The sequence below is a fragment of the Eucyclogobius newberryi genome, unplaced genomic scaffold (assembly GCF_026437365.1).
Source record: "Eucyclogobius newberryi isolate DKJ021-1_F unplaced genomic scaffold, fEucNew1.0.hap1 SCAF_2, whole genome shotgun sequence".
Lineage (NCBI taxonomy): Eukaryota > Metazoa > Chordata > Actinopteri > Gobiiformes > Gobiidae > Eucyclogobius > Eucyclogobius newberryi.
The window spans coordinates 24,097,725-24,120,591 of record NW_027315834.1 but is presented as its reverse complement, the minus strand read 5'-3'; the positions used below and the strand labels follow the sequence as shown (position 1 = coordinate 24,120,591).

Sequence of the window (22,867 nt, the reverse complement as noted above, 5' to 3'; positions counted from 1 at the left end):
GTATTTGTATTGCACACACACACACACACACATACGCGCGCACACGTGGAGACCAAACATTTAGAGTTTGAGACATTTAGAGTTTGAAACTTTTAGAGTTTGAAACATTTAGAGTTTGAAACATTGGGAGTTTGAAACAAATGGTGGTAAAACAGATAGGTTAGGGCAGTGTCGGATAACAGACACATAGACGGATTACAGACACACAGGGGGGGCCCAGCGCCGTGGAAGGGGGGCTCAGCCAGGGATGTGACCGCTGAACTGTGAAAGGTCAAGAGGTGACATTGCGGAGTGGAGTGACAGACGCAATTCCATCTCTTCCTTGATTACATCGTTGTAAACTATCTGGATTATTGAATTTTGTTTAAATGTAGTAGTTTGAGAAATGGGAATTCCATATCTCAAAAAGGAGGGATTTACGTGTAAACAAATATTCCGAATCAATAATTACTAAAAAAAAAATTGTAAACAAGAAAACTGTTTGAAATACACTGAATTGTCGAAAAGACTTTGTTTATCACCACAGCAGAACGTGTTGGAGATGTGGTGTTTACAGAGACGGAGCCAAGTGGACAGCCAGTGGACGGAGCCACATCGTGTCGTCCTCACACCGACCAGGGGAGGACGAGAACATGGGTGCTCTCATGGGAAAGTGAGAGAAATGTCTGGACAACACAGCGGCAGATCCATAACATCGCAGACGCAGGACTTCGTTTGTATGAGTTTTGTCCAGAGTCTACGGTAGAGTACGATACTCTGCTACAATGGACGAGAGCCAGAGGCTACGGTGCGCAGAGTACCATACTCTGTGGAAAAAGAATCAACAGTTATCATCATCACAAGTGATGACAATAATATGGGTGCTGAACACCTGTATTATGCACCGGACAATCGGGACAATCGGGACAATCGGGACAATCGATCAACATACACAACGGTGTATACCGGTTAATGGAATATAGAGGGAAGAAAATAAGTGATCAACTTGAAGGAAGGTTATGAAATGTATAATGTATAATGTACAATTGACATGACAGAGGCTGAAGAAACACAATGGCATATTATACAGCCACAGTTGTTTACACTAACTATCTTTTTTATCTGCTACAACATAACTACATGTAATGTTAATGAGATTATGAATTGAGATGGGAAATGTACCAGTTCATATGTGTAACCTAACTGTGCAGATAGCGGGAGGAGGTCTCTTAAGGAACCAAGAGAGGACGTATGGTGATGTGGGGACACTTGTGGGACGTTGTGCCTATGTATCTCTTTTGTGACCAGCATCACCCAGAACCATACCGCAGGGTCAAGGTCGAGAGGTTAGTGGACAGTCTGGTTCCAGTAGCACCTGATACAACGTATTTGATGTTATTGGGGTGTCCAGAGAGGTCCCTGACGAGTCAAAGTGACTGACCAGAGAGCAGCGGGTTTAAGGGCTTTCCGCTTGTACTTCTATATTTCCCATCACACCGCACAAAATTATAGACAAGATAAATGGTCTGTTTGTCAAATTACAGAGATTAACCAATCTGACTCAAAATTTAGGACAGTAATGCTGTAGAAATGTTGTGGGCCGAGAGAAAAGGAGTGTGTTCAATGTTGAAAAATGTGCATAACTTTTTGAGTGTAAAAGTGTCATTTTAACAACAATATGAAAGACATGTTGAAAACTGAAAAGAATAATGTGTTTGGCATATGATACAGTAGACTAATGCTTTGATAAACAGGAGGGAAATGTGATAAAATGTGAATATATGATTATATTTCTGTGATGTATTTTATCTGCATAATAGTGATATTTTATCTGCATCATTAGTCTAAGAGAAGAACGGGTGTGTGACAGCATTTGTTTGTGAAGGGGTCGTAAAGATGGGCCAAAGGATGTTGCCCCAGAGGGGGGGGAGTTGCACCCCCCCTTGCAGGCTTTATCTCTACGGAAAAATACCAAGTGCCTTGATGTGAGGCTGACCAATGAGAAATGTGACCCGCCTATTCCAGAATATCTAATAAAACCAACCAGCATGGGAAAAAACGGTGTGAGACGCGGGGGTGAGACGCAGGAGGGTCAGCCAGGCTCCTTACAACGGCCTGGCTGACACAGTCCCCGCGTTTTCTCCCATGCATGCCACACAAATGTCTGATGTTTCTGTGTCGTTTCATATTCTAGGTTGAATTGTGTTCTCTATGTGTTACGGAATAGCATCGGTGTATGTCTAATTCCATGACAGGTATATGCAGTGAAAGAGAGCCCAGATGGATTTGAGACTTGTAAAGCCAGATATGTTGCAAAAGGCTATGGTCAGGTGGAAGGAATTGACTATAAAGAGACTTTTTCACCAACAGCCAACATGACCTCTGTACGAGCATTAATGCAGGTGGCTGTACAGGAGGATCTTATTTTACACCAAATGGATGTGAAGACTGCTTACCTCCATGCTCCAATGGACTATGAGGTATATATGGAACAGCCGGAAGGTTTTGAAATCAAATCAAAGACAGGGGAACACTTAGTGTGTAAACTCAACAAGTCATTGTATGGTTTAAAACAGTCCGGGCGTAACTGGAATATGTTACTACATGATCACCTTACAGAGAACGGTTTTGTACAAAATTATGCTGATCATTGTGTCTACAGCAGAAAATCTGAGAATGAGAAAGTGATTTTGTTAGTATGGGTGGATGATTTAATCATAGCAGCGAGTAACAACACCTTACTCAGTGATGTGAAGGAAATGTTGAAGAGAAGATTTAAGATGAAGGATATGGGTCCACTTAAATACTTCCTGGGTATAGATTTCAGACAGAGTGATGGAGAAATCAAAATGACCCAAAAGAGACACATAGAGAAGTAAACTATCTCAATACCTAGCAGAACCATAGCAACAGCATTGGGCTACAGCGAAACACATACTGAGGTACTTAAAGGGTACTATGGATCAAGAACTACACTACCAGAAATGTGAGGAAAGCCCATTACAGCTGGAGGGATATAGTGATGCTGATTGGGAAGCCGATATGGATGACAGGAGGAGCACAACTGGATACTGTTTCAGCTTAACTGAGAATGGTCCAGTTATATCATGGAAGAGCAGAAAACAGCAAACGGTGGCATTATCCACATGCGAAGCTGAGTATATGGCGCTAGCAGCCACTACTCAAGAAAGTATGTATCTTGTACAACTACTTGGAGGAATAGATAGTTGTAACCAGCATACACCAGTCAAGATATTTGAGGACAACCAGGGGGCGATAGCTTTATCAAAGAACCCAGTTTGCAGACAGAGAAGCAAACATATAGACATATATATATATATAAAGTACCATTTTGTACGGTCTGCACACACAGAAGGTAAAATATGTATAGAATATTGCCCTACTGCAAACATGGTAGCTGATGTCCTTACCAAGCCTTTGACAAAAGCTAAGTTTGAGAGTTTTAAGGGATATTTGTTTGGGAAGTAATGTTGAACATTGCTAATATACCAAATGTTTTATTTTAAAGTTGTTTTGAAGTGTTTAGAACTTTGCCAGTATGCCAAATGTTTTATTTTGGGGTTATATATTTTTGTTTACTATATGAGAACTATACACATGTCTTTGAGTGGGAGTGTTGAGCATATTTGCAGATGGAGCAAAGCCATGTGTTACCTGCGTGATCAGTGAATGTGTTGTTGTGTTGTAATGAGCATTCGCAATAAATGGTCAGTGGTGTTGTTCTTCCCTCAGACCAAAGAGACGACGGTTGTCTGTATTTTTCCCCCCGAAACATATTGGTGACTACAAAACGATAGACTGCTGCAGAATGTCTAACGTAACAGTAAATTATTTTCAAAGCGTGTGGTCTTGGCTGGTCAGGCAAAAAAAGTATTCCAGAGACTATCAAAAAAAGACAATTCCGGTAATCAGGTATGATTCACAGTGGAAATGCACCTACAATGAAAATTTCAGATCCCTCTCCCTAAATTTCTAAGTGGAAAACGTGAAAATCACAGGGTTTTCAAATACGTTTCCTCACTGTATATAAGCCTCTTTGTGTCAATCAGCTCAACTCACCAAAAACTACAATTTCGGCACATTTCCTTAATATGAGGCCTCTTGCTTTTACTGAATGTAAACTGCAATCAAACTTCAGGTGTTTGTTTATTAAAACAAGAATGTCAACATGCCGTCTGTATGTGGACATGTTACCACACAGACCTTGTTAAATATGTACAAAAGTGTAATTTAAAAATAAAGCCATCAAATGTTTTGACATGAACAAACATGGAAATGCTGACTGTTACTATACACTTTGTATTTAATAAAATGAAAAAGAAAATTGTGAACGAAGTATTTGACTGAGCTGATGCAAATATGTATTGCTCAGAAGATATTAAAACAGAAAATGCCACCATATTGAATTATTCAGTACAGCCAGAACCATGGAGAACTCAAATAGGTGGCCAATATTTTAAGGAGAGAAAAAAAACTTTCAGGAGAAGCGGGAGTTTCACTCGGCCCAATTATAGATAAAGACTAGCCGCAAAGACGATGTCTCTCTTGATCTTTGTTATCCCTGGAGAAAACAAAAAACGGACAATTCAAACAGGGATGTTGGGATTTCTTTCATAGTTATGCTTGGTGACAACTTATGTTCCGACCTTCAGCAAATTTGTTTTCCAGTTCTGTGTTGCCGATGGCTTTTGCAGCAGAGCACATTTGCCTCAGTACCTCCTCCAAACGCCGCATGCAGCGGATGATGCTCCCTAAAACACACAGCTCAACATAAGGCCACTGACATTCAATCTGGTTTGGCTTTGGCGGTTTATATTTACCCTCAAAGACATCAGTCATCTTGCAGATCTGAGCAAACGTCGCTCCGTTGGCCCAAGCGTACACCACATCCATCAGGTGCGGTTTGAACTGGTTCATGTAGGTCTCCTCATCCACATCTAGCTTAGCATCAGCCGACACCTTAGCTATACGTTTTGCACACTCCTGTGGGGACAAATAATACAATTAACAACATTTTTACCATTGGGAGAAATGTGGCCCGACATCATACCTGCATTTGTCTCAGAGGGGCAGCCAGCTGTTCTGTTAGTTTTGGCATCTCACTGGCCTACATCATAATAAAAACATTCAATCATGTCAAATACATTCCACTTGCAGAAGATGTGAAAAATAATAAGTTCAGCTGGGTTTTTGAGCTAATGTTTAAGCAGATATACGTGCACGTGCCAGACAAATACTGTAGCACATACAGAGCAGTCTGGATTAAAATGTGCATTTGAGTCACATGTCCATCTAATGATTAGCTCAAAATCAATCTGACATTTGAACGATGACAGTAAAACTTGTACATATTTTAGTTTGTGTTTTTTTCTTACATTTTCTTGGAATACAAAGCAGGACAACAGAGCAGTGGCTTGTTCCACCGTTAAATCATTGAAAAGTCCGTTAAACACCATCTCCGTCAAAAGGAGTTCATCGGCACTGCAAACATACAGAGAATATATTTAAAATGGCGAAAAGATTTATTAAAGTGTGACATTAAAAGTGATTCCACAGACCTGCTAATTTCACAGGCCACCCTTCCCTTCATCTCTATGACATCAGAAGGACTGGCAAAACCAAGTCGCCTCAGAACCCTCTTCCTGCACTTGAGCTGGTCCATCTGCAGAACGGTCCGGGCCTTTTTCAACTCTCGCTTGGCTGTACGAACATCTCCTGCAATCTAATAACAAAACAGTGTTGGTAAAACTTGAAGCAAGCTTTAGCTTTAATTGTTCGCCAAATGTAATTTTAAGTTGCTCTCTGGTCTGTCTCTGATTGTACGGATTGCAGGAATGTGTCTTTTTAGACACTTGCTTTTTCTACACATTTAAAAAATATATAATAATTAAAAAAAAAAAAAAATTTAGGCCAAAAATAAAAGGTAAAAATGCAGCTGAATCATGACTATAGCATAACTTATCACAATAATTTGGTTCATAATTAAATCAATTATTTACACGTCTACAATCATTTTCTCCAGGTTTAAGAGTCACGTATCATTGTTCAATATATTTTTTAACACATTTTTTATAATTAAAAGGGAGTATTAATTGAATTGCACAGGCCTATTATTATTTAAAAGACACTCTGTCCTAAACATGGTTAACAGTTCTATTCAATACAACAACAACTACACTCTGACCTTTTCTACAGAGCTGAGGAAGTAAAGATTATAAAATCCATGTTCCTGTGTTTGTCCTGGTATCGTTCTGACATTTTATGACTTTAAAAAGGTATCGTAAATATTTTCTTAGAAAATGTTCATAACTTCCACTTTAAGACGAGGAGAGAACTTTCGACCTACTCATAAGACAACAATAACTTCTTAAAAGGAGAGTCACGCCACATCCAGCAACACGCCACGTCACTCATTTACATACAAGTATATATGGGTCAAGACACACCCTCTAAACTTGTTAGTGGAGTGCATCTACAGACTATCAACGTTTTACAGCTTCAGCTACAGACCAGGCCCTCTGAAAACCTATACTATACTAACAAACAATAAGGTAGGAATTAGAATAAGAGTAATCATATTTTACTTTGGCACTTATTAGTGCTTTTGACTGTTTGAGGATTTTCAGTAAAGAACATATGTTGTGAATTACAAAAACCTTCATAAAAAGGCCTTAAGTGCACATTTGTTCATAAGAACGCTTCATGAATGTGGCCTGGCCTGTTAGTACAAAAACATGTCTCACCAGAGCCTTTTTCTCACACAGTGAATAGACCGACTCCAGGTTGGGGTCACTGTGCAGCGGGTGGGAGTACATGCGGTGCTCAAAAGCCTCCACTTTTTGAATAACTTTCTTTAAAGCGGGGTCCTTGATGCCCATGTCATCTATTGGATCAAGCAGAGGAACACCATCTGGGAAGCGCTTTTGGACCTCCTGAAGACAAAATATTGAATAAAATTAAAAGGCCATTTGAGAAATGTGGATGAACAGTAAAAGCTTCTTCTGCATTATACCTGGATGGACTTGAGCATGAGTTGCCTGTTGTCAAAAGGCCTTAAGTCTTTCGGGATGTAAAGCCGAACGGAGCTGATAGACGTCAGGAGGTGAAGCATCGCTGGCACCACCTGAACAACACTGTGTTGTCACAACACTGCAGACCATTCTCTCAAAGTTGATATATTGTAAAGTGCTCACCAGCATCTCCCCCGTTTCCCCCTGGGCAGCAGGTTTAGCCGCCTCCGTCGCAGAATCTTTGACGCTGTCTTTACTACAGTGAAGCAAAACCTCGACCACATACAAAGGCTCCGACTCTGCACTTGACTGAAATTGTGTATTTAAAAAAAAGAAGAATCACTTAGGAGTTTGCATAACATTTGAGTGCTGCATAGAGACAAAAATAACTATCTTGATACATATATTTTGAGTATCACAATAAAGATATTCAGATGATATGTCAATCAACAGATGTTTTGTCATTTTCAGTCTGCTCTTTACAATAATTTGTAATATCTTCAAAACACCATATTATTATTATATTTCCCATCTCTAGCGCTGCATTCACCTTTGCGTTAGATTTCTTGCAGAAGTTGACAACAACTCCCCAACCAAAATCTGCAACTTCATTTTTCACCTGTAAAAAAAACAAGAATAAATACACAGGAAAAGCAAACAAACTTTTAAAACAGAATAAAATGGTAACATTAAACACAAAGGTGCAATCTTACTTTGACCAGACGGCCAGGCTGTAAGAAGGGCAGGCAGTATTTAGGTTTGTGGATAAACTCCTGGATCTCTTTACCAAGTTTGGCCAGTTGTTGTCTGATCTTAAAGTACGTAACAACACTCTCTTCATTAGGAATCTCAATGGCATGGTACTGCTCCTCCAGCTTTGTCATTTCTGCAAAAATAAACAAAACAAAAAAATTATATATTTTAACTGCTATCCAACGACATAGTATCCCATACACTACAAGAACAAAACAAAGCCCGTACTTTCGACGACACCAGGCAAAGCTCTGTAGTGTTGGAACTGGTAGAAGGACTTCTCCAACATGTACTCTGGGTTTATCTCCTCGACACGCAGCAGGTTCAGAACCATGTTATACGTCAGGTGGAAGGCACTGTTCAAAGGGTCTGCCGAGCCCTGAGAAACGGCATGAAAAGCAGTACATAAAGTGGTATTAGTCATAGTTTAATCGATATTCAGCTGTTCCACAATCGCCTCGAGCACAAACTCAGGTGTTTACGTCAGTGTTTCTCAATGGTCCCTTCAAACAACTTTTATTGCCACAAATGTTTTCGTGGAGTACTGTTATGACTGATAACTGGGTGTTGATGGAAAAAGTATGCACCTTAAGCAGTTGCTTGCCCACAGCTGGACTCATCTTCTCATCTACCATGAATATAACTATTCCTCTGTCGTCCATTCCTCTTCTTCCCGCACGGCCGGACATCTGGATATATTCGCCTGATGTAATCTAAATCATAACACAAAATTGAGTTAGGTGAAGTAGCTTTCAGTCATTGCCTTCAAGTAATCCATTAACTGACCATGGTTATATTATCCTTATCCCTGATCATAAATGTAAATAAGTAACTAAATAATGATTGCATTTTTCCACTGAACTTGGAAGACTAAATTGGATCTATACTTCTGCACTCGGGTGCTTTTGTGTTAAAAGGAGAGTGTCAAAGCCTCACTGCAGCCTGTTGGTGTATGCAAACTTTATGGGAACTAAAGTGTGTCACATGTATATTATACACTGGTCATACAGGCCTTGTTGCAGGGATTGCATGAGTAAATAAAAGTGCCTGCAAGGAGCTCTGGCTCAGTTCAAACCGCCAGATTTTTAAGAACTGAGGATGGCTTCTAAGTCGCAGTTTCACGCAGTGCACGGCTGTTATAAACAATCTGTTTATGTGGCGTTTTAAGCTGTGGAGCTTTAGGACCTTATAAAGGCCTGAGCTCACTCCAAAAACATCATGCTGCCAAACTACTACATCAAAGTGACACAAACAAGAAGATCAACAAAAATGTGTCTGAACAAGACGTGTGGAGATGACATATTTTAACGTTTAGGCTTTAAACTCCATTGTGGTAAAGGGATTGCCAAGAATCATGAACTCCAGCCAGTGCATGATGCTGTTGTGTCCTTGTGTGTACAAATGTGCGATTGGTGGTGGTTTGAACTGAGATAAAGCTGGATAAAGGCAGCCACAGGTCCTTCAATCTAATGCAACCGTGTCTATGAGGACATTGAAGCATTATTTATAGTACAAGAGAGTGTTCTTACAAAACGATGATTTTTGCCATCAAATTTCCGTGCACTAGTAAACAACACAGTTCGAGCAGGCATGTTGATGCCCATAGCAAACGTTTCTGTGGCAAACAGGGCCTGAAGAGGAAAACAAACAAATCATGAATGAGGAAAGGAGCGCATTTTACACTGTCAACAACAAACCTTTAATAAGTAACCTAGTATTAAAGAAAAAAACAATATTTATTATCACTATCAATTATGAAAAAAGGACTGTCAGGGTAAATAAAAAGCAGAATGTTTCAGTCTCTGGCTGGTTTCAAACAGTTATACCATTAAAAAAAAATCGAAATAGTTTCAAACATATTTTTACCTTGATAAGACCTTCAGAGAAAAGGATCTCTATAGTTTCTTTGAGAATAGGCAGCAGCCCACCGTGATGTATTCCAATGCCTCTCTTCAACAGGGGCAGAACATGTTCCACCTATAAAAAAACATGACAAATTAAATCAGCTTCACACAATCTTTGGGTAGTTTAAACGACTGTGGTTTGTACCTGTGGGAGTTTCTTGTCTTCATCAGAGAGACAATCTATTGCATTGTTAAACACCTCCTCCACTAGGCGTTTCTCCTCCTCTGGAACGAAACATGGGCACAACATTTTTTTAAAGTCATTATTCAGTAATTCAGCCATTTATCAAATTTTAACTGTGAAAGTGGTTTGGAGCAGAGTTCAGACTTTGGAGGAAGGAATGTATGTGTTCAATGGCTATTATTACAATTCTGTATTTTTTGTGCACAGGAAAGTCATATTGAACGCCATTTGTATTTTAAGGTAAGACAAAATACAACTGGAATAAAAATCAAAATTCATTTCATTGTCACTTAAAATCAAGTATAGGCAGAGAAAATAAAGTATTATTCTGGCTGTTAGGAATTTAAGGTTCGTTAAAGAAGAAAACTCAACACTGGTTCACCATTTTTGACATTTCATTACAGGTTTAAACATACAGTACTTTTAATTATGTTATATTTTTACATTTATATGTGGCCAGGAAAGTTCATGTTGCACCAGAGTGTGTCTAAATTAAACCTGTATCTTGGTGCATCATAAAAACAAGTAAAGCTGACCTATGATTTGCACAAATGCAATTATTTTGTGAGCATAATTCAAACCTTTGCGAAACTGTGTTAAACATACCTTTATTAAAGTCCAGCTTTGAAACTTGTAGAGCGTAAGCCTCACACTCTTTTTTGCTGAAACTGAAAATGATGACAGGCTGGAAGTTTCTCTCCATGATCATTTTCACAATTTTGAACACACTGGAGGGTCCTAATGAATTGGAACATTAACGTCAGTATAAAAGTAGCAACAGTTAACAATATAAACAAAAGCAAATGCTAAGACAGACCTTTAGTTCCTCCTTTGCGTCCCCTGGGATCCCACTTGCCTCCTCCGCCGCTCCCGCCTGAATCTCCAGCATCACGCAGCACTTGCATTGCTGTGTTAAAATTGTCCTCCCTGAAGTCACCCTAAAAACACAAGGACCATCCATGTTTATCCAACGAGTTCTAGGGTTTAGCAAGTTAGGTTAGCGTTAAATCCTTAATTTTCAGCTCAATTAAATCAAACTTTCTCAATGCAAAAGTAAAGTTATTGTGATATAAACAGCAATACACTTTAAGAGTACAGATTTAACAGAAATTACTTTTGTGTGCTTTTAAAATAATCACAATTAATACACGTTTTTAGTTCCTATGATTATATTGTGTAATCTTGACATATAGGACATATTTTGGGCACAAGAAGCCCTTTAGCATAATAACTAGTACTGACTTACATTCTCATCAACAACAAGGTGGAGTCCGTCACCTCCTGATGGAAATATGTAATGCTGCAGTGGCGTGGGACGGTAATCCGTGTATACGACATGGCAAGGCTTAAAATGCAAACGTTTACAGTTACCGCATATAATTAATAAATCATGACTTTACATTGAATATTGTGGGTTAGTACCTGCTTATGCAAGTAGCAAATCCATTCAGCAAACTGTCTGGCATTGGGAATTGTAGCCGACAAGAATACATAATGCACATTGTCAGGTAGAAGAATAATGGTCTCTTCCCACACAACACCACGCTCTAAGGAACACATTATTAGATATTATTAGCCATATCTTTGAAACACAGTAAATGAATGTTAGAGGATTATTTCTGATACTTTACCTGAATCTCTCATGTAATGGATCTCATCAAACACAACCCAAGCAACTTCCCTCATGATCTCAGAGCCTCTGTACAACATACTTCTCAGAATCTGCAAAAAGAGGATTCAGAATAGGAATGGCGTATGATATTGGTTATTGATAGGGATATAGTATCGGTCCAATATCGAACATTTAGCCGATATTTCGCACCAATATTTTATCTGCACCGCCCCAGTCTTTAAGTTCATTCCCGTTGTCTTTATGTTCAGACTATTGAGTAAAAATAGGTTAAAATATGGTTGTATATGGTTAAAAAATAAATAAGTCCTGCTATAAACTGTTTGATATCCCAAATAAATTCAGTGCCGTTATCTTTTTATAAAAATGGGAGAAATTAAATTGTGAACTTTATTAAAGCTCATCATAAATTTGTAGTCTAATTAAATATTGGTTACGGCCACAACAGTAAGACATATATCGGTATCGTCTCACAAAATCTATATAGGATGATCCCTAATTCAAAATCTGTCTATTTTCTTTGCATTTCTGTGAGTTTAGTGCATCATCACCTCTGTAGTCATGACGAGGCAGGAGGCGGTGGGGTTGATGGTGACGTCGCCGGTCATCAGACCCACATCCTGAAACTCTTCGTACATCTCTCTGTATTTCTGGTTGGACAAGGCTTTGATAGGACTAGTGAAGATCACTCTCTGTTTTTCTCGAAGCGCCAGTGCAATGGCATATCTAAAGAAGGGAGCAAGAGTGTGCTGAATGTTAACAGAACAACACCACTGGACAAACATACAACTCGCACACTCACTCAGCACAGACGGTCTTTCCAGCTGAGGTATGAGCAGACACGAGGACAGACTGGTTATTGTCTAAACAAAGAAGGGCCTCGCGCTGGAAGGGGTCAAGCACAAAGGGGTATTCCTGCAAGAAACAAACACCACATCAAGACAGGGAAAACAGTGCCAACTAATGAGTTCATGTAAAGCCACAAAACCTTGGCAGCTTTTCCGACTCGAGGTCTTAGGGGCTTATATTCATCACTGGAAGGAATAGCAACCTGCAAGATTGACAATCGTGTTTCACTATGTTGCACATTTTAAATTGACTTAAACGTTCCATACCTCATGGGAGCATCCTTCCACAGTCTCAACTTGTTCTACTTTCACCTGAGGCATAAGTTCAGCAAGACTGAACAAAAGTAAAAAATAATAAATTAAATTCAAGCAATGCACATGAACATAGTCATCATTAACAATGTAGTTACTTGAGTTCATTGGAGGAAACCGTTTCATGACGTGGTTTCTTCCCAAACAACACTTCATCTGTACAGTCACCTTCAGTCCCTCTCTTGCCCCGGACAGACGGACCACCATCATTTTCAGAGCCAAGTTTGTTGGATAATTTTCTGGAAGAAAAATAATAATATTAATGCCTTGTCTTGTAATGCTCTTTACAGGCTTGTTGAGGCCTCTCAACGTGCTACACTGGCGTCATTATTCATTCACTCCATACTCTGTGGTGGTACAGTCCTGTTAGGTATGTCAGAATCCACTAAAGGAGCAACTACCAATTCACGTCTGCAGTAGTGCTGGTCCGCCGGTGACCGTCTTCCACGGGACTGCGTTTGACAACTTTTACAGAAATTGCTTCTCTCGCTATACAAACCAATACCATCGATCGAAATGCTGCTACAACTGTCAATCACCACCTAAGCCACGCCCGGCATGTGAACTTCCCTCATTAGGATTCACAGCAATAGCAGTAGGAGAACATTTTGAAAACGTTACTTCACGGATATGCTGAAAATATACAGATAAGATCATTTGCCCACCTATTCTTTAATGAGTCAGAAACTACAGAAGATCTGTGATCCTACGTCACAAAGTAGGGTTAGTGGGGCCGAAATATTGCTGGTCTAGTCAAAGCATGCTTGTATATTGCCAATTCAATTGTTCAATATACACACTATGATATACATGAACCCTGTTTACTTATTATATATTGACGCACAAAATGTGTGAATAAATATTGTATATATTAAGTTTGCTGGCTCTGTTACCTCCTTAATTAATATATTTATAACTTGGGATATCAACATTTAAAGAAACCCCTTCAATAACTTTAGAAAGATAAATATTATGTGGTTGGATACATGAATACAGTAACATTGTCTGGCTACAGCTTTAGCCAGTCAGCATCATGCGGTGGTTGTATACACACAGGCGACAGCTCCCTGCACAGCAGCAGTGGTCATGGCCTTTTGGATGAAATGTGTGGACACTTTTGCCTCAATATGACAATCTTAAAACCTTATTATCTCTCTTGTTGTTTGGGATGAATTACTTATTCAAAACGTATTACACTTTGGTTACCGTGAACTTTCTGATGGTGTAAATCAATTTTAAATCTGACACTTTAGAATTTTTGGAAATCTACCTACTAATGTAGCCACAGTTGCCCTGAGACTGATGGAGGCGAGGCTGCCAGTCTGCGCTATTGGCCCCTAAGCCCAACAACAGCACCTTCCATATTCATACTAGATTAGGAAGGACCCTCATATTACAATACTATAAATGAGGAGAGCTGCTTTAGCTGAAGGCTAACAACACACACGCACGTGAAGCTAAGGTGTAGATTAGAAACGTAAATATTGACATGTTTGGACCCTGAAATATACAAGATGTGGAAATAAATTACCCGGTTTCTGAAGCTGGTGGTAAATTAGTCTTGTTGGTTGTATTTGTTTGTTGTTCATCGTCAAACACGCTGAAAAGTCCGTCTCCAAAAGCGTCCGCCATGGTTCCAAGTATATTACCCACAATGCATCTGGCTGAACGACGCTTCCGCTACGGAAGCCTCTTTGAGGTTTGTCCACCACGATCGAGCACGATAGCGTGTGTTGTTAGCTCCCGGGTTATCCTGCTCCTCATGTGGATTGTGTGAAAGTTGATAAAGTGACTGTAGCGGGCGATGGGCGGAAAGAAGAAGAAATCAGCGGCGGGAGGTGCTCCACGGGTCTCAGGAGTCCCCCGGGGCCCCCCGGTGCTATTTGAAGCAGCAGCATCCAGGACGGATCCAGGTCCAGCCACGACAGAGGAACAGAAGGGGAAAGCATCAAACAGACCCAGCAAACAAGCCCAGGAGAACAAGCCAAAAGGTTTTCAGTGTCGTCTGCATGTAAACTATACAGTGTCAAAGCACCAGCCTGTCTATACCACTGACTGTATCATATAAAGAAGAGACCACTATGTAAACAAAATATATCTCACATGGCATTGAAGTTACCTTGTGCAGCAGACACCAGCCCATGTCGTGACTAGATTTACCTTTTTCTACAGCTCCAAAAAACTACAGTCTTGTCAATGTAGCACAAGTGGACCCAGGAACTTCTGACAAGTCTGTTCTTAAAGTGAGTGTTGTATTATGATTATTGTACCGGCATAACTTTGTATTTGTGTTTTCCTTTGTTGCCAAATGAGTTATGCCATACCTTAACACAGGTTGCCATCCAAGGAGACCTTGAGAAGAAAATCATTAGATTGATAAATGACTTTCGACAGGAGTATGCAGACAAAGGACCAATATCAGGCAGGCTTACAAGCAAGAAGTTATTGGTAAGATTTTTCCATATCTCCACGATTATTGTAAGTAATACGTTTTCTGTCAGTACATTTTTGTGCAAATAGGATCTTTACTTAGCCCTGGAGAAGTTCAATTTCAAGAGGGAACATATTGAGGAGTCAATGAAGAGTAGTGTGCTCTATGGGGGGGATCTCCACTCTGCTCTTGACTGGCTTTGCCTCAACCTGAAAGATGGTAGTATACAAAGTGTAATATATGTCAGTGTGTTTAATACACATTTGTTACTATATATTTTACTTGGGCATTGTTTTTCAGATGAATTGCCAGGAGGCTTTTGCCAGCAAATGGAGGAGGAGAGTCAAAAGAACAGGCCTAAGTTTCAGCCCCCGGTTCAGCAAAAACCTTCAACTGTTAGTGTCAAAGCACCTCAGAACACTGCGAAAGAAACCAAAGTATGTTTTAATAGCATCAATGTATTTGATGACACATTACTGTACTACTATTGTGCATATCTTTTGTGCTCATTAGGTTGAGGATGAAGCTGCCACTGTAAAAAACTGGATCCTGAGGTATGCAGAACAAAGTTCTGATGATGAGGAAGAGGAGGAGGTGAAGGAAGACCGCGACAAATGCTCACGCAACCCTGAGTTGGATGAAAAGTTTGATCCTGTAAGTGTAACAAGCATTTCCAAATCAGGAAACATTTCCAAGTGAATTTCTTAAAGGCATTTGTTGTAATTTTGTATTTGCTCTTTTATTTGTTGGACTCAATCCATGCATCACCATTTACTACCCTTTCACATACCAGTACTTTGTTTCTATATTTCCCACCTAAATCATGTGATTTTTGTGTTGTAGAATGATCGCTATTTGGTCCTCACTGCTCAGTTATACGACACTAAAGAAATGGCCATTGTTGCTAAGACCAAAGGAGACAAGTTGGGTCAAAGGAGTTCACAGGACCGGATACGCGTCATTCAGCAAGGTTTGTGTCTGTCATTAGACTAGACTGTAGCCGTTGTGTTGTGAACACTGCAATATGTTTTCATTTCTTACTAGAAATGAAGCAGCTTGAAGACCACCCCATATTTAACCCTGCTATTAAAGTCCGCGATGTACCACAAAAAGAAAGCAAGGCTCCTCCATCCAGTGAAGACAAAGAAGATTTAGGATTTAAATTGTTTGAAAAAGCAGAACCAGAGCCCCCTAAAGAAAAAGGTTTGCCTATAAATCTATCTAACTTCTGTTTTGCTATTATAAGAATAGATAACTTATCGCAGAGTTTTTTTTGCAGTCAAAAAACATGAGCCAAAAGATGTACGCAATTTTGATTACACTGCTCGAAGCTGGACAGGAAAATCTCCTAAGCAGTTTCTCATCGATTGGGTCAGAAAGAACCTGCCCAAAAGCCCTGCACCAGCTTTTCACAAGGTTGCTGCTGGACGATACTGGAAATGCAGGTATGTCTTTTGTTTTAGGGAACCGAATCAAATTTTAGAGTTACGATTATTGTGAGAAAAATCATCACGATTTAACGATTATTACTGATTATTTAGACTTTGCCAAACAACAGTGAAATCTTAAATTTTCTTTCATTTCCATTGTCTAACAGGTTAATATTCCTCAGGTTTGTGACCAGATTTACAAACTTTCTGAAAGACTAAATCAAATCAAATATGAAAGTCACAGCCAGATAAAAAAAAAAGTTCTTTAAATTTAGGTCTATTAATTGGACTATAGATTGAACTAAAACAGATACTAATTTTGCTTCTAAAATGGTCAAGATGATTGTTATTTTGGCTCTTATGATTATACTGCGACCTGAATAATCATCGATTACACTAATAATTTTAATGGTGTTCTCATTTTACAATACATTTTGTCTTCTTTTCTTTAATTTATGGAGTCCAGCAAGGTAATTGATCATCTTTAATCTTATTCTTGAGGGAACAGTGTTTGTGCGCCTGGCTGACACACTGTACAAACACAACATCTCAGAAAGGTTAGGGCAAAAGTCAGACAATGTTATGACAACCCATAAATGCGTTCAAACATGTCTTTAAATGTTTTATGTGAGGTTTTATCAGACAAAATTTGTGAACGTCTGTAAAATGAATGCAGACTTTATCACCTTTTATTTGAAAGTTTACGACATAACTTTATTTTCTCCGTTTTTTTTACTACAAACAATATACTTGTTATTCAAATTTAAAGTATCTTCAAAACAACATTCATGATAATACCCACCTTTTAAGAAGAGGTTATTCCTCTATCGGCCCCGGCCAAAAGACCTGTAAATGTGAATAGGTGAAATAAGTCTCGTCTGTTTATGTCTTTGTATAGTTAGTAAACCACACTTGGCCCCTATTGGACGAATTCATGTGTTTTCTTTTATTCTTAGAGTACGTATTCAAAGACCGGATGATGTGTTTGAAGTTTGTCCAACTATTGTGACGGAGGACAGTATGCAGGCGCAGCATCTAGCCGCAACACTTGCCCTGTACAACTTGACAAAAGGCCAGGTAACATTTCAACGTCTGCAGTATGCGCCTATCTATTACTACACTGGTGATATAATTTGATGTATTTTCGTTTAGTCAGTGCACCAGCTGCTACCTCCAACCTACAGAGATGTGTGGCTGGAGTGGAGAGACGGTGAACGGCAGCAGCAGGAGCAGAGTCAAATTGCCGCCAACAAACCCAGAGACCAGTTCATATCGCGACTCCTCACCAAACTCAAACAGCAGCAAAGCCAAGCGGCCGGATCCCTGCCTGCATCGGCACTGGACACGGAGGAGGACCAAGAGCCTGAGGAGTCCTGGGAAAATCTGTCTCTCTTGGATTTAGATGAGGCAGGAGATAATCAGAAGAGCAAAAGTGACAAGAATGAAGGAGGAAGGAAAACCACGGCATCGCTTGAAGCATCCAGAGAGCTATTTTTAAAGCTGAAGACAACGCCACGTGCACATAGATTACAGGTAAAGTGCATTCACCGTACAAATAGGCAATATATCAAAATTTATATAATATTGTGAATGTTTTGTAGAGAAGCTAAATTTGAATATCGAGTGTATCGTAAAAAATCTACAAAAACGGCTGATTTTTTTTTTTTTTAAAGTGAAGAAAAAAAAGAAAACGTTCAAATAAGGGCATATAAATAATAATATAATAATTGTGATTAATTTGACAGACATTTCACTGTTGTCTGATAACCAAACCTCAACTAATACAGTTACAGACATGTTTTAACACATTTCTGGTGGATTGATTTCATATTGTTGTCGGGATACTCAAAAAACGATGGAGTTATTCCTTGTTGTCAATATTGCCCAGCCCTGATTTCCAGTTGTGATCTTCTTGCAGGCCGAGCGAGAGCAGCTGCCCGTCTTTAAACACCGACATCACATCCTGGAGGCATTGCAGCGCCATCCCATAGTGGTGGTTGCTGGAGAAACGGGCAGCGGAAAGAGTACTCAAATCCCACAGTTTATACTGGAGTATATGTTGACCGGAGGAAAAGGGCCACAGCCATGCAACATCGTGGTAACGCAGCCCCGCAGGATATCCGCCATGAGTCTGGCCTGTAGAGTGAGCGAGGAACTTGGCTGTGAGGACGGACCGGGAGCAAAGGTAAACGAGAATGTCAACTCCGAAGCTTTACAATGTGAAAAACAAAATGAGAAAACTGAATTGAGTTGTTGTTTTTTTCTAGTCGTCGCTTTGTGGCTATCAGATCCGGATGGAGAATTTGTCTGGCGAGTGGACCCGCCTTCTTTACTGTACTACTGGTGTTTTACTGCGCAAACTTCAGCAGGACAGACTCCTCAGCTCATTGACACACATTATAGTGGACGAGGTATGTTCTGATACACTGATACGTTCAGTCATCATTTCACGGCCGCTGCATTTACCCCTTCACTTGTTCAGGTTCACGAGCGCAGTGTCCAATCGGATTTCCTTCTGACAATTCTAAAGGACGTTGTTATGAAGAGATCTGACTTGCAGCTTATTCTCATGAGCGCCACGGTTGACTGTCACAAATTCTCAAGCTATTTTAACCGTTGCCCAGTCATCACAATCCCTGGTAGGACTTTCCCAGTTGAGGTAAGAATCAAGTCATAGCTCCTGGTCGCACAATTAATTGTTGGTCCAACTAAGTCCTTTTTTGCGTTAGGTTTTTCATCTAGAAGACATTGTGGAGGAGACGGGCTACATTCTTGAAAGGGACTCCGAGTACTGTCAGAAAATTCTGGAGGAGGAGGAGGAAGTCAGTATTTCTGTCACTCTAAAAGGGGGAAAGACATTACAGCACCAGGTAAAATTTATTCTGCAATGAACGTATGTTTTGTATGTAATCAATGTAACTTTGTGTGTTTGTGTGTTAAGGAAGTGATCATAAGAGACTCTCCTGGTTGGGCTCTTGGTCCAGATGTGGATCATTTCAGCAACAGAACCAAACACGTGCTTCAACACATGAATCCCAATAAAATTAACATGGACTTGCTCATAAACCTTATGGGTTATATTGGTACATCAAATGCAATGCTTGTTTTGAAGGTTACATATTCAAACCGTTTGTGTTTATAATTGTTATTATTTTTTCTGTTTTACACAAGATAAATCACCTCAGTTTGCTGAAGTAGATGGGGCTGTTCTAGTGTTCCTTCCAGGCATGGCTCACATACAGCAGCTTTACGACCTGCTTTTATCAGACAAGAGATTTAGAGACAAAAGCAGGTAATCAAATGGCAAACAAATACATATAGTAATTACTGCTGAAAAGGCATACATCCCACTTATTCTGCTCTACTTCAGGCACAAGATTGTGGCTCTTCATTCCACCCTCTCCTCCAAAGATCAAGCTGCTGCTTTTACAGTGCCTCCTGCTGGCGTTAGAAAGGTACTGTTTCTTGCCTTGGGCAAACATGGCCAAAATTCTTAATTATTAGCTAAATTTGTTTCTTCTTTAGATTGTGCTGTCAACAAACATTGCAGAAACAGGTGTCACCATTCCTGATGTGGTCTTTGTCATAGACACTGGAAAAACCAAGGAGAACAAGTAAGCTATCTTAAATAATTATAATATAAGCATTTTGTAATGAGACTAATTTGGGAAAATTGACAACCTTTGTTTTTTAGATATCATGAGAGCAGCCAAATGAGTTCTCTAGTTGAAACATTTGTATCCAAAGCTAGCGCCCTCCAGAGGCAAGGCAGAGCAGGTCGTGTTCGGAACGGCTTCTGCTTCAGACTCTATCCAAAATACAGGTTTGAACCAGAACATGTCAAAGCTACTGTCTGCACAAGCAAAGCCAGAATGAGTCACAGTTTATTTAAAACGTTGTCTGCATTTTTCTTTAGGTTTCAGAGCTTTATGGATTATTCAATACCAGAAATACTTCGGGTCCCACTTGAGGAGCTCTGTCTGCATATTATGGTACACTAGTCAATACTGAGTATTAAAACACAAGCTTCAAATCTGTTGTTGAATAAGCCCATGTTCTAGTTCCCATCTCTCTCCTGTGTGTCCCTCAAAAGAAGTGTCAGTACGGTGCTCCAGAGGACTTTCTGGGACGGGCTCTGGACCCTCCGCTGCCTCAGTCAGTCAACAATGCTGTTAATCTTCTGAGGAAGATCGGGGCGTGTCTCCCCAACAGTCATGTCCTCACCCCGCTGGGACATCACCTTGCTAGTTTGCCTGTGAATGTCAAGATTGGGAAAATGCTTATCTATGGAGCCATTCTTGGCTGCCTAGAGCCAATTGTAAGTCTGACTTAATATAAATTTACTGTATGGTGGAGACACCAGGATCTGTTACTAATAAAAGTGGTATTCTTTTAGGCAACAATTGCTGCAGCTATTACAGAAAAGTCTCCCTTTTCGACACCTATAAACAGGAAAGAAGAAGCTAACCTTGCAAAGGCTGCACTATCGTTAGCCAACTCTGACCACTTGACTCTATACAATGCTTACCTTGGGTAATGCTTTAACCTTTTTCTAAATGTGAATGAGTTTCAGTTTGTAACCTTTTTTAAAATACATAGTTACCACCACCCCAGATATATAAATTTAAATGTATGAAAATGGTACAAGCTAAAAATTAGAATGCAACAGCTAAAGTTGATGTCTTTTTGTTTGAAAATTAGACTAAGGCAAGGTCGCTTACATGAGCAACACCTGAGTGTGCTTTTTGTGTCTGTCTCTGTGCTAACCATGTATTTAACTGATGATTGTTATGGGTGAACCTCACCTAAACAGGCACTTTTCTCTTCAAGTTAAAGTATCAGTTTCTCCATTTTATGTGATGCATAAACATCTAAATAATCATGGCTGGCATTTCTCTTTTTAGGTGGAAAAACTCCCAAATTGAAGGGTACAAAGCAGAAATATCCTACTGTATAAAGCACTTCCTCAATCGCACAGCGCTGATTACACTAGAGGTAATGAGTATTTAACTTATGTGAAATGTACTGTTTCTGTAATTTACCGGTAACTTTTTCTTCCAGAATGTGAAGCTTGAGCTAATAAGGATGATGGAGCAGGCTGGTTTTTGGTCGTCGCGACACTCCCCACGTTTCAAACTTCATGCAGGCACTGTGTCCAAAGCCCAGATTTCCATTCTAAATGCAGCTCTGACGGCTGGTCTGTACGACAGCGTGGCCAAGGTTATGTGCACACCATCTGTAGATGTGCTGGAGCGTGTCGCTTGCACCGTGGAAACGCCACAAGGAAAAGCCCAAGTCCATCCCTCATCTGTCAACCGAAATCTACAGACACATGGATGGCTGCTTTATCAGGAAAAGGTATCGTATATGCAAACTTCACATGCAAATATAGAGCATAAAAGGTCCTTTGATGGGAGTTATTTCTGTAGTTTATCTAGTCTGCTTCTTTGGTAAAAGTGCTACATCTTTCTATTTTGTAAGGTCAAATACACCAAGATCTATCTGCGGGACACGACTCTGATATCTCCCTTCCCTATGCTGCTGTTTGGAGGTGAGATAGATATTCAGCACAGAGAGAGACTAATTTCACTGGATGGATGGATGCACTTCCAGGTCAGAGGTCACACAGTTGAGTAGAGGGTGTTTATCCATATACAGCAGGTTTTGATTGCTCTCTGGTCACTAGGCTCCGGTGAGGATAGGTGTAATTTTTAAACACCTGCGACGACTATTGGATGCTGTGCTTGAGAAAAAGATGGAGAACCCAAAGTTGAATTTGGAAGGTAAATTCAATATGACTAGGTTTACGATCCGATCCATTTTTAATTACTTGACTGTTGTTTTTGTGCTACAGATGAGAGGGCCATCCAGGTGCTTTTGGAGTTGATCAAATCAGAGTATGCACAGTGACTTCTGGACACTTAAAATGATGTTTGTCAGCAATAATCTGATCATTCATAACACTTAACATTTTAAAGGAAGGTATATATATTGTGTTGAATTGGAAAGCTGATAAAAAAACGTAATCATGAATCAAATATTGAAAATAAATGTGTTTTATGTTTATTTGTGTAAATGGTGCATGTTGCCAAATTGCTGTATATATAGAGTTGTATTTACTTAAAATGTTACACACTGTATGCAAGGTGTATTCAGAAATCAGGAAATGCAGATTGAGTTTGAGGCTATGGTGATAAATCGTTTAATATAACAAAAAAGAAAACAGGTGCAAAAACAATGGCTTTTACTATATTATAATGTAACGCGACACCTTGATAGCAAATGTCACCAGGAGTATACAAATCCTTAAGTCGAGTGCAGAGATGTGTGATTTTTTTAAATTAATATATATATAATAAATATAT

At 39.7% G+C, this 22,867-nt stretch overlaps 2 protein-coding genes across 2 annotated transcripts; one reads left to right on the top strand and one right to left on the bottom strand.

Moving 5' to 3' along the window:
• Positions 1-4,169: 4,169 nt before the first annotated feature.
• Positions 4,170-14,318, bottom strand: mtrex (Mtr4 exosome RNA helicase). The gene is made up of 27 exons (XM_072454728.1): positions 14,173-14,318; positions 12,740-12,880; positions 12,597-12,663; positions 12,470-12,532; positions 12,284-12,396; positions 12,033-12,207; positions 11,483-11,573; positions 11,274-11,398; positions 11,098-11,196; positions 10,669-10,789; positions 10,458-10,589; positions 9,813-9,892; positions 9,630-9,740; positions 9,293-9,394; positions 8,351-8,476; positions 7,992-8,142; positions 7,724-7,896; positions 7,561-7,629; positions 7,194-7,319; positions 7,013-7,123; positions 6,744-6,932; positions 5,559-5,722; positions 5,376-5,481; positions 5,051-5,107; positions 4,821-4,983; positions 4,647-4,751; positions 4,170-4,561 (listed from the first exon to the last, which is right to left on the bottom strand). The coding sequence occupies exons 1-27, from the start codon at positions 14,271-14,273 to the stop codon at positions 4,509-4,511; spliced, it is 3,114 nt and encodes a 1,037-aa protein (XP_072310829.1). The 5' UTR covers positions 14,274-14,318; the 3' UTR covers positions 4,170-4,508.
• Positions 14,319-14,338: 20 nt separating this feature from the next.
• On the top strand, positions 14,339-22,578 carry dhx29 (DEAH (Asp-Glu-Ala-His) box polypeptide 29). Its single transcript, XM_072454727.1, has 28 exons — positions 14,339-14,632; positions 14,814-14,884; positions 14,976-15,089; positions 15,162-15,291; positions 15,373-15,509; positions 15,586-15,726; positions 15,916-16,042; positions 16,117-16,275; positions 16,352-16,517; positions 17,459-17,579; positions 17,655-18,035; positions 18,421-18,687; positions 18,770-18,913; positions 18,985-19,161; positions 19,232-19,372; positions 19,444-19,585; positions 19,674-19,794; positions 19,873-19,957; positions 20,028-20,116; positions 20,197-20,325; positions 20,419-20,494; positions 20,596-20,820; positions 20,899-21,035; positions 21,407-21,497; positions 21,564-21,860; positions 21,984-22,115; positions 22,189-22,285; positions 22,357-22,578. Exons 1-28 carry the CDS (start codon positions 14,446-14,448, stop codon positions 22,410-22,412), a joined length of 4,140 nt encoding a protein of 1,379 aa, XP_072310828.1. The 5' UTR covers positions 14,339-14,445; the 3' UTR covers positions 22,413-22,578.
• Positions 22,579-22,867: the final 289 nt, after the last annotated feature.

What these genes read in the sequence shown, in the direction of transcription:
- mtrex (XM_072454728.1), bottom strand. Translation starts at nt 14,273, where the DNA reads ATGGCGGACGCTTTTGGAGACGGACTTTTCAGCGTGTTTGACGATGAA. An exon ending in GAGTCGGAAAAGCTGCCAAG is followed by an intron (nt 12,397 to 12,469) that starts GTTTTGTGGCTT and finishes TGTTTCTTGCAG; the next exon opens with GAATACCCCTTTGTGCTTGA. An exon ending in ACGCAAAGGAGGAACTAAAG is followed by an intron (nt 10,590 to 10,668) that starts GTCTGTCTTAGC and finishes CCAATTCATTAG; the next exon opens with GACCCTCCAGTGTGTTCAAA.
- dhx29 (XM_072454727.1), top strand. Translation starts at nt 14,446, where the DNA reads ATGGGCGGAAAGAAGAAGAAATCAGCGGCGGGAGGTGCTCCACGGGTC. An exon ending in CACGTGCACATAGATTACAG is followed by an intron (nt 18,036 to 18,420) that starts GTAAAGTGCATT and finishes ATCTTCTTGCAG; the next exon opens with GCCGAGCGAGAGCAGCTGCC. An exon ending in ATGGATGGATGCACTTCCAG is followed by an intron (nt 22,116 to 22,188) that starts GTCAGAGGTCAC and finishes TCTGGTCACTAG; the next exon opens with GCTCCGGTGAGGATAGGTGT.